Raw genomic sequence first — 15,902 nt, forward strand, 5'->3', positions numbered from 1 at the left:
TATTGCTGTTGCTGACCATGTGCCGTTGAAATTATTTATTAATTTAAGGGATACATTTACTAGTTCTAGACAATGGCAATTTAATACCACTTTGTTTCAAGACCTGGGGATTTTGTCAGGTTTATTGAGGAACAGATTAATTTTTTCTTTACAATGAATTCTACAGAGGATATTTCCAGTGGGACGTTATGGGATACTTTTAAAGCATATATTCTTGGACAAATTATTTCATATACTGCTGGACTAAAAAAGTGAATGAAATACTTAATTGGTTGACAAAATTAAAGAAATTGACAAGAAATATTCTATAGTCCCTAATCAGGAACTTTATAAATGGAGAGTTGAACTTCAAATGAAACATAATCTCTTATTATCATCTTCGATTGAAAGTCAAGTAATCAAAACTAAGAGTCAATTCTATACACATGGTGATAAAACTGGGAAACTATTAGCTAATCAATTGAAATCGGCCTCGGTTAAACGACAGATTCTTAAGATTCGTAAACAAGATGGCACTTTGACAGTTGACCATGACGAGATTAATAAATCCTTTCAAGAATTTTATACCCCCTTACATCAATCGGAATTTCCTGATGATTCCACTATAATGCATGAATTTTTTAAGAAATCGAATATTCCAAAATTATTATCTAATGAACGCTCAAAACTAGATGTGCCTATTACAGTAGAGGAAATAATGCTGTTTTTTTCAATGAACTCAGGTAAAGCACCTGGCCCAGACGGATCTACAGTAGAATTTTTTAAATTTTTCTTTACTACACTGACTCCTTGGCTATGTAGAGTTTCTAGGGATGCAGTATCTATAGGTAAATTACCACAATCTTTTTATCAAGCTTCTATTTCCCTAATTCTCAAAAAAGTTAAGGATCCTACTGAATGTGCATCTTATAGGCCTATATCTTTGGTGAATGTGGATTCTAAGATTTTTTCTAAATATTACCAATGAGATTGGAGAATGTATTCCCTCAAATTATTTCTGCTGATCAGACTGGATTTATTAAAAATTGTTACTTTTCTTTTAATATTAGGAGATTAATGAATATTGTTTATATGCCTTCACCCAGAATTCCAGAATGTGTTATTTCATTGGACTCTGAGAAAGCTTTTGACAGAGTTGAATGGACATATTTATTTAACACCCTTGAGAAATTTAATTTTATTTCAATATTTATATCTTGGATTAAACTGATATATCTCACCCCTTTAGCTTCAGTACAGGTGTCCCCCACTTTTCGAACATGTGCCTTACGAAACCTCACTGTTATGAAAGACCTACATTAGTACCCTGTTTTCGCTAACAGAAGGTGTTTTCACTGTTACGAATAAAGCAGTGCGCGATAAAAGGCAGCGCACGGCCCGAGCAGCCGCTCTCCGCGGGATTCGGAACGGCATTGCTTAAACACATCGCATTGAGCAGCCGTTTGCAAGATGAGTTCTGAGGTATTGGAAAAGCCTGAAAGAGCTGGTAAGCGTGTTACACTTAGCGTAAAACTAGTCATAATTAAGCGTTTTGATCGTGGTGAACGAAGTAAGGATAACTTGAGTTTGGCTTGTGGAAGCTGACAAAGATGACGTTGAAGAGGTTTTGGCATCCCATAACCAAGAACTGATAGATGAAGAGCTGATGCAATTGGAAGAGGAAAGGATAACAATCGAAACCGAATGCAGTAGCGAAATGAACGTGAAGCAACTGTGTGTGATTTTTGCTGCAATGATAAAGTACAGCTTTAATTTTGAAAGGATACGTAGATTTAGGGGATATTTGCAGGATGGTTTGAGTGCTTACAAAGAACTGTATGATAGAAAAATGTACGAGGCTCAGCAGTTAAGCAAGCCTTCTACATCAGCCACAGCAGACGACAAGCCTTGACCTTCAACATCGAGGTGGGCAGAGATAGAAGGTGAGCTGCCTGCTCTAATGGAAACAGATGACGAGATGACACCCAGTGTCCCACCACCCTAACCCCTGGGCCACGGACACATACTGATTTGCGAAGAATGCAGCAGTAGCTGGGAGGCACACAGCACATCTTTAAGAAAAAAGCCGAAATAAACATGCTAATTAATTAGGTGCCGCCCGACACGTACATGTCGGCCCAGATCACAAGCGATGCAATCGGCACTGATGTTTAGCATGTTTATTTCAGCTTTTTTCTTGAAGATGTGCTGTGTGCCTTCCGGCTACCGCTGGATCCCTGCATGCTTCGCGGCAATGTATCGGTCGGCGGTCTGGAGGGTGGGGGCCACTGCACCACTCAACCTGCAATGACTCAGTTTAACGCACCATCATCAGTGTGCTCTGCGCTGTCTTCCCGATTCCCATAAGTGATACTACACTGCACATACATTATTTCTACTTTATATAGGCTGTGTATTTTTACGTGTTGTTTGGTATGATTTGGCAGCTTCATAGCTTAAAGGTTACTGGAGAGTGCTTGCGCCATGTTTTTGCCAACAGCGCTTGCGTGAGATTTTCTGCCGACGGCGCTTGCGTGAGGTTTTCGCTACGGCGAACAGTTCAGTAGTGATTGTGGAGAAGTATTTCTACTTTATATAGCCTGTGTATTTATCATATCATTCCTGCTTTTACTATATGTTACTGTTATTTTAGGTTTTATGTGTTATTTGGCATGATTTGGTAGGTTACTTTTGGGTCTGCGAACGCTCTCAAAATTTTAATAATTTTAATATAAAAAATGGTAATTGCTTCTTCGCTTTACGACATTTCGGCTTACGAACCGTTTCATAGGAACGCTCTACCTTCGGATGGCGGGGGAAACCTGTATTTACTAATAATCAAAGATCCCCTCTTTTTCATCTATTCTGTGGTACTAGGCAGGGTTGTCCTCTTAGTCCACTACTATTTGATATTGCTTTGGAACCGCTAGCTATAGCTATTCGTGACTCCCCGAATATATTTGGCATTACTCGTGGAAATGAGACTCATAAATTATCACTATATGCAGATGATCAACTATTATATATTTCTAACCCAGGAAAATCTATTACGGCAGTATTAATTTTCTTTGCTCAGTTTAGTAGTTTTTCTGGTTATAAACTGAACCTAGGTAGGAGTGAACTTTTTCCATTAAATATGCAGGTTCCCATTTATAGAAATTCTCCATTTAGAGTGACTACTGACTATTTTACTTATCTAGGAGTTAAAATTACAAAGAGACATAAGGATCTATTCAATTTCAACCTTTTACCGTTAATTAATCAGGTTGAACAACTGATTACTAAGTGGTCCCCATTGTCTCTATCATTGATTGACCAAATCAATGCTATTAAAGTCATTATTTTACCTAACTTTTTATACTTATTTCAATCGATACCAATTTTTATTCCTAAATCCTTTTTTGATACTATTGATTCTAAAATTTCCTCTTATATATGGCAAAACAAAAATCCCAGATTAAGTAAAAAAATATTTACAGAAATCCAAGAAAGATGGTGGTTTGGCATTGCCTAACCTAAGATTTTATTATTGGGCAATTAATATTCGATATTTAATATTTTGGACGCAAGATTGGAATCTAACTCCAAGCCCACATTGGGTAAACCTTGAAGGCCACTCTGTGCAGGTGTTTTCTTTAGCTTCCATTTTAGGAACTTCACTTCCTTTCGAATAAACAAATCTTTAACCCTATAGTTAAACATACATTGCAAATATGGTTTCAATTTCATAAATTTTTTGGTCTGAATGAATTTATGTTATCAAGTCCTATTATATCTAATTTCTTTTTTCAACCCTCGGTTATGGACCAAGCTTTTTTGATATGGAAAATGAAAGGTATAATATGTTTTCGTGACTTATTTCTGGATAACTGTTTTATGTTTTTTGAGCAGTTATCTAAGAAATTTGATTTGCCTAGATCCCATTTTGTTTAGATACTATTTTTTAAATACTACGTTGCCTACCTTTCCGACTTCATATCCTATTGATATTATTGATAAAATTTTAGGTTTAAATCCTTTTCAGAAGGGATTAATAGCAATTACCTATGATATAATTATGAAATTACAGTCTGTTATATCTGATAAAATTAAAAATGAATGGGAAAGGGAACTTCAACTTTGTCTTCCTAATTAGTTAGTACTTCTTCTATATATGCTAAACGTACATTAATACAATTTAAAGTAGTGCACAGAGCCCATATGTGCAAAGATAAATTAGCCCGTTTTTATTCCCATATAAACCCTATTTGTGATAGATATCACTCTGAGGTGGCTTCTTTAACTCATATGTTTTGGTCCTGCCCTCTTTTGGAAAAATATTGGAAAAATATTTTTGATATTATTTCAACAGTTCTATGTTTTGATTTAAAACCCCATCCTATTATGACAATTTTTGGATTGCCAACGGTAGAACATAGTTCTTTGTCGTCTCCAGCCTGTTGGATGATAGCATTTGTTACTTAAATGGCTAGGAGATCTATTTTATTGAACTGGAAGGAAACCAATCCTCCTACTACATTCCAATGGTTTTCTCAAACTATATTAAGTTTAAATTTGAAGAAACTTGGAAACCTTTTATGCAACATTTTCATATGATGTAATTTGACCTTTCGGAATCTTTTTTTTGTTAAATTATATGAATAGAGGAGCGGAGTTGACGACATTACTGAACATGTCTGATTCAAGATATTGGTCTAGCCCTGTTTTGTTCTGTTTTTTTTTGTTTTTTTTTCCTTTTTCTTTTGGGGGTTTTTCTTTGTTTATATATATTTTTTTCCTTTTATTTCTTTTTTTCCTTATGACTGATTTCATTATGAGTTTGGAAGTCTATTATAGCTATGTTACTTAAAGTTCTTTTTGTATATGCTTATTAAGATTATTCCAATCTCTTTGTATCAACTTTGTTACTGTGTTTATAATTTTGAAAATTATAGGAATCTGTCCTCCTGGTGGGGGATGGAGGTATACAGGGACTGGAGATCCATGGTGAAAATAAAGCGATGGGGGCCAGGGAACTTAAAATCATCGAAAAAATTCAGACCATGAGAAGTGTCACGAATATAGGTGGGAAGGGATTGAACAAATGGGTTTCAAATCTCTTACTCACAACACACTGGAGGAACTCAGCAGGTTGGGCAGCATCCGTGGAAATGATCAGTCAACGTTTCGGTCATTGCAGTCAATGCTGCCCGACCTGCTGAGTTCTTCCAGCGTGTTGTGAGTGTTGCTTTGACCCCAACCTCTGCAGAGTATTTTGTGTTTCAAATCTCTTACTATCTCTTCTTTTAGTTAGTCCTGATGAAGGGTTTTGGCCCGAAATGTCTACTGTACCTCTTCCTATAGATGCTGCGTTCACTAGACTATAGACCTACCCAGGACTGCATAAAATGCATATAACAGTGCAGGCATTACAATAAATAATAAACAGGACGATATGCACAGTAGAGGGCTGTAAGTTGGTGTCAGCCCAGGCTCTGGGTATTGAGGAGTCCGATGGCTTGGGGGAAGAAACTTACATAGTCTGTTCGTGAGAGCCCGAATACTTCGGTGCCTTTTGCCAGCTGACAGGAGGGAGAAGAGTTTGTATGAGGGGTGCGTGGGGTCCTTCATAATGCTGTTTGCTTTACAGATATAGCGTTTGGTGTAAATGTCTGTAATGGCGGGAAGAGAGACCCCGATGATCTTCTCAGCTGGCCTCACTATCCGCTGCAGGATCTTGCAATCCGAGATGGTGCAATTTCTGAACGAGGCAGTGATGCAGCTGCTCAGGATGCTCTCAGTACAACCTCTGTAGAATCATCACAGGAGATGTGAGGGCAATTGACAGTTCAGGATGAAGTCACTTCATTAGAATGGGAAAATGGAGAAAGCTAGTTAGTTTCAAGTTTGAGAATGGAGCATGTAGGATAAAGTGTGGGAATGTCGTGAGAGCATTATCCTTTGTCTTAACCATACATTGCCCGGTCTCTCTGAAATTTAAAATTATTTTCACTCTTTCTCAGCTCTGATAAAGAACTGTTGACATGAAATTCTAACTTGGTCTCTTTCCACAGATGTTGTTTAACCTCCTGGCCTATTCTCACTGTTTTCTCTTTTGTTTCAAATGCTGAGTGTCTGCAGTTTTTGCTTTCATTTTCAGTATTTTTTAAACAATGTTGTAGTAAAACCAAATTATATTGAATTGATAGATAGATAGATATACTTTATTAATCCCGAGGGAAATTTGGTTTTGTTATAGCCGTACCAACCGAAAATAGAGTGTGAATATAGCAATACAAAAACCACCAACAATCAAACAACAAAATGCAAACTATGTCAGATGAAAATAAGTCCAGGACCAGTCTATTGGATCAGAATGTCTGACCCTCCACGGGAGGAGCTGCACGTTCGATGGTCACAGGCAGGAACGACCTCCTGTGCTGCCAAGTGTTGTATCGCGGTGGAATGTGGCCGAAGTCCAACAGTAAAAAGTTCAATATCCAGTCTGCAAACACGTTCCTCGATGGTAATATGCCCCGGATTGCATCATCTGTTGTTAACCAGATCAGTAAGCACCCAACTCCTTTACGCTTACCGCTCTTAGTGCACTTCTGGTCAGCCGCAACGGTATTACCCACTGAACTCCTCTTCTCCATAAGTCTCTGTTGTCTTGACCTGGTCCTCTTTCCTTGATTTTGTGATCCCCTTCTGCATCCTCTGTGTGTTTTCCTCCAGATTTCAGCAGGGGTGTCCGCCGCTCTGCTTGCTAAACCAGCTGGCATTAGCTGGTTTCATTTTCACTAGAGGATCATTTTTAATTTAAGCATGTTAATAGCATTAATTTCAAGTATTTTACAATTGAAAAGCAAGAGGTTTGCAGTCGCTAGTAATATGAAATAGTTCTGGAAATCAGAGTGATGTCATTGATCTGAAATGTTGACTGAGGTGTTGCACATTTTAATGTATCAGCCTAGTGAATTAGATAAAGAATGTTGTTCATTAATTGTTGTGTAGTTCTGCTGAAAATGGCTACTTCAACAATATTGTGCTAGCATCAACATCCCAACAGCAGTAGTTCAAGAAAGAGACAATCAACCAGGTCAAAGTTGATCTTTTGTATTATTCTTGAGCAGCAGCAGTGTCAGAACAGTATGAAAAGCATTGACAATGTGTGTAAAGAATGGAAAGGCATGGAATAGTTTATTCTTGTCAGTAATTTTTTTATTGTCAATAACATTTATTTTGTTTAAAATGCATAAGTACATAAATGCATAACTGCAATGAAACACTTAATTTGTCGTCGTTGTGGCTATCCCTCGAGGTCAAGGATGATGGTCTTCATTCTGAAGAAGTGGCCCACAGAGCGAAGACACCTGTGCGTGTATTTGTTTAACGTGTACTTGATGTAGCACTCCAAGAAGCACACGATACTTCATAAATCAACCAACTGATTCCAATGGCATGGAAACCACGACGATTGGAGCGGATGGATTTGTTGCAGCCTTCATCTACCTTCACAGCCGTTGAGTTCGAAGTAACTTTGTCTGCCTGTTCCACCATTGAGGTCTTGGTTGGATTGTTCTCTGTCAGGGACCTCACCCTCGACCTTACCGCCATTGGTGACCCTACCAGGAGCTTAGTTCCAGACGGCATTGCTCTCGGGATCACAGGACCCCACAAGCTTCTCCACCACGACAAGGTGATAATCCACGGAGAAGACTTAATTGCAGCACCGTCACAGGCACATTACATCAGATAGGGATAGGTTCTGGAGGACTGGAGAGTGGCAAATGTTTACCATTGTTTAAAAAAGGTAGCAAGTGCAAACCAATGGTGGATAGATTGCTGGAGGGGACCCTGAAGGACAGGATCTACCAACATTGGGCAGATTTCATATTAAGAATAGGTAGTTATATAGGCATCCGTTAGTCTCGTGAAACCATGGAAGGTTTCCAGGGTGCAAGCCTGGGCAAGGTTGTATGGAAGACCAGCAGTTGCCCATGCTGCAAGTCTCCCTGCTCCACGCCACCAATGTTGTCCAAAGGAAAGGCACTAGGGCCGATGCAGCTTGGTACCGGTGTCGTCGTAGAGCAATGTGTGGTTAAATGCCTTGCTCAAGGATACAACATGCTGCCTCAGCTGAGGCTCGAACTAGTGACCTTCAGATCACTAGACCGACGCCTTAACCACTTGGCCACGTGCCAACACAAGATCGGGTAGTACATGTGCTATTACCCACATTCCAAGAATTCTTTTTAAATGTTCATTGTGTTGCATTAGCTTTAAGGAAAGAAAGACCCATTTCAAGATGAGGATACCACAAAAAGAGTGGTGGACTAATTAGCTTATGGAGTCCGTTCATGCATTTGGATACCTCACTCATTTACCATTAAAATGTCAAAGAATGCGAGTCTGACAAATATTTATCATTCTCAGTCTTGAAATATTTGATTGATATTGCAGCCACAGCCTCTTGGAGGATTTCCCCTACCCTTTATGTGGAAGAGTGCTTCCCAATTTCTCTAAATAGCTTAATTTGGTTTAGTTGGCACCATTTTCTTAGCCTGACTTTAAACACTGAAAATAAACGATACTATTATATTTCTTTAATTGTTGAACAACAGTGATAAATACATTATAATATAAATAGATTAGTTTCAAATTTCAGACAAATACCATTGAGATATTAGGAAATCAAATAGTTTGCCAGGTGGGTGGGAGGTGAAATTAAACTAATATACACCTTTATGATTCCATTTGGAAATTTCAACTATGATTTTAAGATTTTAAGCTTATGCTTCCTGTATTTTTAGACTTCCTAGACAGAAAGAAATTCTCAAGTTCTCTGTATTTAATTTCATTGTATTACTATGAGAACTTGTTCTAACATTAAAACTATGATAATTGATCAAAACTACATTTATGTACATTGACAGTGGTAGAAAATAAAGTTATTTTATCTATGTATCTAATGGAAAACAATACAATTGCAAGATTTAACTTTTTAGAATATGAATCAAAATAAAAAGACTTCTCCAAACATCTATTTTTTTGCATGTTTTAGCTGAAAGTGTTTCTAGATCTTCGGACAACTTAATTATTCCTGGGGTTGTTTTTTAGTGTTGTTTGCCACTGCCTGAGATGTAAACTTAAAATTTGATTTCAGAATGCAGAGTGCTACTTAAGTTTTTATCAGTTTCACTGAAATGATGCAGTTGTGTTTATGATATATGTATAGGAATCAAAATTCCTGGGACCACCAAGTACTATTGACTTTTATTGAAGAAGGAGCTGAATTTTCGGTAGGATGTAATTTTTTTGGGTCTTTTGGTTAGTATAAAATAATTTTTATTATCTGTTGCAGAGGTAGAATAGTGATTAAAATCTAGCCAGCTCTGCATTCTTTAGTTTATAGGTTGCATGACAGATTGACACAATAGGATGACTGGCATTCCATACTGTGTTCCTGTTGGTATAGGAGGACATGAAATCACATTTTTTTAAGAATTTGAATTAACTCAGTCAACCAGGGGTAACTTCCAAGGGGGTGAATACTTTTATAGGCGCTGTATAAGTAAGCATCATGGTTCCACAGTACTTGAGTTCAAGGATTATTACGATTTAACGTCAATAGTCAATGGGCTCTCCTTTTACTAATTAGCATTCAATATTAACAGATGCACCGTTTCCAGTTATGAATAGGAGCGGACTAAAAAACGATTTGTTCAAGCTAAATTTTTAGTTTATTGTATGTACGTCAGTACAATAATCTGTTTTATTATTTTGTACATTATTATTGCACATTGGTAAATTATTGTTTATATTATTATTCTGTACTTGTTAAAATTATATGTATTATTGTTATTGCTAAGTGTATTTTTAAATATTGCTGCTGAATGAAATTTCCCACTTGGGATAAATAACGTACTTATTAATATTATTATTATTATTACTCAAATGTGCATTTATATGCTACCAAACAAAACAATGTTCCTCCAGACCAAGGTGCTCATCACAACACATATAACTCACACACAACACATTATGTAATATTACTGCAAGTAAAACAGCAGCTAACAAGGTGCACTTATAACATGAGTTTAAAAATTAAACAGTGTGACACAACTGGTGCTTCGCGTGATGAGAACTAAAGGCTGATTTATAAATGTGCGTCAAATGGACACCGTAGGTATGGCGTAGCCACGAACCCTATGCAGTACTCTATGCAAACCCTACACCATAGCCTAACGCGCACCTCTCCCAAAATGTAATTGCGCGTCGCAGCAACGCAGACCAAAACAACTGTGATTGGTCTGCTTGGTAGCATCGAATTTCCTCCTATGCTGCAATAGCTTCCCATTGGGCAGCTGTAGGACAGGGAAGGAACTCTGGCTGCAATGCTTTCCATAAAGCTTTACAGACCTCCGAAATTATGGAGGACACATTTTGCTTTTAGGAAAGACCTACATTAGTAACACACATCAAAGTTGCTGGTGAACGCAGCAGGCCAAGCAGCATCTATAGGAAGAGGCGCAGTCGACGTTTCAGGCCGAGACCCTTCGTCAGGACTAACTCCTGACGAAGGGTCTCGGCCTGAAACGTCGACTGCGCCTCTTCCTATAGATGCTGCTTGGCCTGCTGCGTTCACCAGCAACTTTGATGTGTGTTGCTTGAATTTCCAGCATCTGCAGAATTCCTGTTGTTTACCTACATTAGTACCTGTTTTCGTTAACCGAACTCGCTTTAAACTTGTTTACCCTGAGAAAGACTACCATGACCATGAAGCCTTGCATGGGGAGGTGTGTGCGCATGTGTGACGTGCCAATTTTTTTTTTGACAAATCGATTTTGGGCTCAAAATTCTCGACTCTGTTAACTGATACTACACTGTACATACAGAAAATTCACCCTCCTTCAGTTTCAGTTACCACTAGACAATAGGGTGACCCGTTGGGGCACCCTTTGAGAGAAGGGTAGTTCAGTCTGATGTGACCAGAATGAACATTAAATTTTCCTGAATGCTATTGGTACCGCTTTGCTTTGGAAACTGAAGTAGAAAACCTCAGTTTATTAAAGAAGAACGGCGCGTAGCAAAGCAAATATAGCCGTTCCTCATTAAACGAAGGACACTTTTGAAGGCATCATTTCTGGTTTATCTGCCACCCTTGTGGCTCTCGTTGTCATTCTGGAGACGTGCAGCCCTTTCATCCCCTGTCGCTTCATCTTTTCTGCTGTTTGTTGTTTGTCTCTGATCCTGGAGACATGCATGCCTCTCCTCCTCTGTCTCTTTTCTCTCATTTTTTTTGTCCTGACTCTTTGATCTTGGAGTCGTGCAGCCCTGGCCTCATCTGAGTCTTGTCCTCTCCCTCACCTTGCCGCGTCCCGATGACGTTTGGCGTCATCTCTTGACCATAATGTCCCCCTTCCCTTTCCATGTGGCATAATTAGGCTGACCATTTTTTTTACCCTAATGCTGGATAGAAGATATGAAGCAGTAACACCAAAGGCTGCTGATTATTTTTGGTGATGTGGTTGGCGCTCTCCTAAATGGACGTGATATAGTCACTCCTGTCTTTTGACTGCAACAAAGGGTTCTATGGGTGTCTCAAAGTACATTATTACAATAAGATTTAATTATCTCTTATTGATGGGTGGCAGTTAGATCGGTCCCAATCCTGCACATGCTGATGGTGATCAGCAGAATGTGACCCCTCGAAATAGAGCTGCCCTGCCCTTTTGTTCTGGTAGGTTTCACTGCTGAGGCTGGCCGTGCGCATGCGTCGGGCTGTTGCGTCCCAATTTCCATGATGGCGGATCGGCTCTCAGGTTAAAAGGGAGCCTGTTGATTTTTGGCGAATGAGCAATGTTATACGAGTATATAACCCTGAACTTTGCCTACATTCTGTAAGTTAGCGCATTTTAATTCGATGTAGCCAAAAAAAGTGCCGCTGTAATGCACCGTTTGCGCTAATTGGAGGTCACAAACAGATAAACAGAGCATGAGAGTTTTAGTAGTATATAAATTGTTTGAAGTTTGAGTTTCTTCGTGTTGAATTTCAACACGAAGAAACTCAACACAGTGGCATAGAAACCCCACCGCCAACTAGCGTTTTGGCGGTGAATTACAGAGCGATGCAGACACACCAATGTACAAGTGTAGGTGCTCACAACAGCGTAGCCCACTTGCATAGGCTATGGCGTAAGCTAGTATGCACAAGTATAAATCAGCCTTCAGTGGTTGCAAGGAGTTCAGTAGTCTAATGGCACAGGGATGAAGCTGTTTTCCATTCTAACAGTCCTTCTCCAAATGTGATGTTACCTCCTGCTTGAAGATTGGGGATCAAAGAGATTGGACAGATGGGATGGATCATTGACTATGCTCAGGGCCTTGCATACACAGCACTCCTGATAAATATCTCTGAAAGGTGGAAGAATGACCCCGACGATCCTTTCAGCAGCCCTCGCAGTCCTTTGTAGGGACTTGCAGTCAGGTGCAATTCCTGAATTCCTGTAACAGACAATGATGCAGCTGGCCAGGACACTCTCAATGGTGCTCCTGTAAAAATTGGTTAGAATGAGAAGAGGGCTGGGGGAAGGAGAGTCTTGCTTGCATCAGTCTCCCCAGGGAGTGGCAACGCTATTGTGCTTTCTTTACTAAAGAGGTGGTGTTGAAGGACCAGGTGACTTTTGGTTTGTTTTCTCCTCCTTATCTCTGGGTAATAATTTCTTTATTGCCTGCCTGGCAAGGATCAGTAAACCCAGGTATTTAATTTCAACTGACTCAGAGATTTGATCCCTTAAAGAAAATAGTAAGTTTGTTTGACATTGTGGTTATGTACAGCACATCAAACAATTACAGTGGCACCTAAAACTGGATAAACATCCAAGCTATGTATTATGTTTTAGTCTGTCATTTTTCCATTACTGCAATTGCCCTTTTACTTCTTAGAGCAGTAAGTTGGACTTTGCTATCATGCTGATGATGAGTCGTCATACCTGACTCTTGAAAATGCTCAGTTGTCGAATCCTGCTATCCCTAATTAAATTCAGCTGTTCCCCAAAACCAAAATTTAAATGTCTACAAGATGACTCATGTTTGGTTATGGGATACAAATGTCTAATGCTCCAAAAAATTATTCTGTGTATTATTCCAAGAAATAACTATAGCGGTTGTGGAGTTACAATCAGCTAGCAGACTATTTGGGATTTTTAAAACATGTATCAACTTGTCATGCTGAAATTCTCAAAAACATGTAACAGAGTCACTATGGGCATAATGTTGTGAGTCTAATAAGGAATTGATAATAAGGAATCTAATAAGAAATTGATGGACTTGAAGCAAAAATGAAACACATTGAAACAGTTACATGCTGTGTGGAAACAATCATTTGATGTATGACATTAAGGCCATAAGATATAGGAACAGAATTAGGTCATTTGGCCCATCGAGTCTGCTCTGGCTTTCATCATAGCTGATCCAATTTTCCTCTCAGACCCAATCTCCCCAGTTCTCCATGTATCCCTTTAATGCCTTGACCAGTCAAGAATCTATCAACCTCTATCTTAAATATACATAAAGACTTGGCCTCCACAGCTGCATACGGCAAAGAATTCCACACATTCACCACCCTCTAGCTAAAGAAATTCCTTCTCATCTCTGTTCTAAAAGAACGTCTCTCTATTCTGAGGCTGTGAATGAGAGAGAAAAAAAATCAAAAAAGCAATCATCTGCAAACATCTTCTTTGCCTTTTCGTAAACACTTAGCTGTGTTTCACTTAGCACCAGTGACCGCCTAATCTTGTCCAAGAAGTGTCCAATTGTGGTCTTTCATAATACAGGCTTGAACAAATTTGCACTTAACTTACTTATGAGCAAGAAGAAACAGTTCTTGGAAATTTGACCAACTGTGGTGATGAATCAGTCCCCTTTTCCATTTCCCTTTTATTTACACTCTTCTTACTACCTTCTCATCCATCGAAAAGCAGTTGATTCCTACTCCCCCATAATGAACTAACTCAAAACAGATCTAGAAATGTGGATATATCCTGATCTGTAATGCTTTACTAATAACCAGGTAATTTGAACATTGGAATGTGGATGAGAACATGTAGCATGACTAATTTGAACAGTACATATAACAAAAGTACAAATTTCTAAAGTTAATTAGTTGATTTTGATCTGTATTTTGTCATCGATGTATACAGTGTCCTTTGTTTTTGTATTGTTCCTACCCTTCCAATAGGCCTATATTTCAAGTATTAGTACAAATATCATCAGAATTGGTTACACATTGTGTCATTCATATTTCTGTAATTTCTGTTAGTAATTATTCATAATTTAGAATCAAGTAGTCTAATTCTAAATTGCAACAATTTGAACGAAAAATACTTTAGGAACCTCAAACTCAAAAAATGCAAATTGAACTTGAGGCTTGGTTTTCATAATTTGGGGGAAAATTTAGAGATATTATGCTTCAAATAAAATGCCCCAAATGAGATTCAAGAATATGGGCCGGTGGAACTGATTTGCAGCATCTTCAGGTCTTCATCTGTAACTGCTTTTGTATCTGTTATGAGTAGGATTTCCTCCTGTCGCAGAAATGTGCACTTAGTTGATTTCTTTTTGGTGTTTCTCATTTGCCCATATAGCCTAAATATCACTTTTAATTTTATTTTCAGGATGGGCTCAATGCTTTGGTTCAGGATTTGGACTTCCCTGCTCTCAGGAAGAACAAAAACATTGAAAATTTCCTCAATAGGTGTAAGTTGATTTTCTTTTCCATATCTTAGAAATTGGATTTGCCTCTTTGCTAATGCGGTGAATCTATTATGTTAAGCTTAAACTATAGTGGCTTTTGAAAAAATATAAATATTCAGCTAAAAATGAAGAAAGAGCATCACTTTAATAATTGTATTTATAAACATGAGTGGACACAGTGATTTAAATGGAGATATTTTAGTTACAGCACTGGGAAGCAGGAGATTACTTGGTGCTGAGGAAAAGTGTATTCAATAAAATAGGATTTTGGTAGCAGATGGATATTCTTTAATTAGGCCTACTTAGGGACTAGTACTTACTACATCTCAATATCCCAAAGAAATATTGTCCTCTTGGTATTAGGTGTAAAGGTATCAATGAGTGATAAACTACAAAGAAAGAGAGAAGAGTTGATTACCACAAATTTCTACTGAAGTGAGTGTCATAAATCATATAGAGTGGAAATAGGTCCTTTGACCCAATTGTTGAACTGTGTTACCCAATGAGTTAATCCCATCAACTTGTGTTGGCCCAGAGTTATCTAAACCTCTTCTATCCATGTACTTATCTCCATTGTTTTTAAATGTTGCTGATGTGACTGCCTCAACCACTATTTCTGGTAGCTCATTCCAAACGTGCACCACCTTTTGTGTGAAGAAGGTGTCCCTGATGATCCTTCTAAATCTCTTGCCTCTGATCTTAGACCTGTGCCATTTTGTTTTAAATACCCCCTCCATGGAAAAAGGCGAGATAATGTAGTGCGGCTCTGTGAAAGAAGCCGTACAGGTTTGTAATCGACTACCTGAAGCATTATTTTAGGGATAATTCCAGTGTTGCTTGTGTCACTGCTGCACCTCATTTGAACTATTAATAATTGTGTCATTATGTTGCACCAAATGATTTAATACATACAGTTGTCAAAATGTTGGACTTAGCAAGATTACCTCCAAATTATAAAGCAAATTTTTATTTTTCCCATTTCCTGCCAACCAACCAGATGACAAAGTAATGGGTAAGGTTCGAGAAATGCAAATGAAAGTGGAGGACTATGAGGTCGTAAAGGTGATAGGACGTGGTGCATTCGGTGAAGTTCAGCTGGTAAGTTTGCAGTTGTTTAGAACAGAAGTAGACATTACTTCAACTCAGGTATGGCAGCAATCCTATTTTATGTTTTATGCAGTTCTAGT

General features: G+C 38.4%; 1 protein-coding gene across 4 annotated transcripts in view; it reads left to right on the forward strand.

The window, feature by feature from the left end:
- Positions 1–15,902, forward strand: part of rock2a (rho-associated, coiled-coil containing protein kinase 2a) — a 259,822-nt gene that overhangs the window by 76,029 nt on the left and 167,891 nt on the right. For all 4 annotated transcript variants that reach the window (XM_063037545.1, XM_063037552.1, XM_063037559.1 and 1 more), the window contains exons 2-3: positions 14,637–14,718; positions 15,713–15,813. In XM_063037545.1, the coding sequence (XP_062893615.1) occupies positions 14,637–14,718; positions 15,713–15,813 (183 nt within the window). The remainder of the gene's footprint in view (positions 1–14,636; positions 14,719–15,712; positions 15,814–15,902) is intronic.

This window comes from Mobula hypostoma, chromosome 2 (assembly GCF_963921235.1).
Source record: "Mobula hypostoma chromosome 2, sMobHyp1.1, whole genome shotgun sequence".
NCBI classification, from domain to species: domain Eukaryota; kingdom Metazoa; phylum Chordata; class Chondrichthyes; order Myliobatiformes; family Myliobatidae; genus Mobula; species Mobula hypostoma.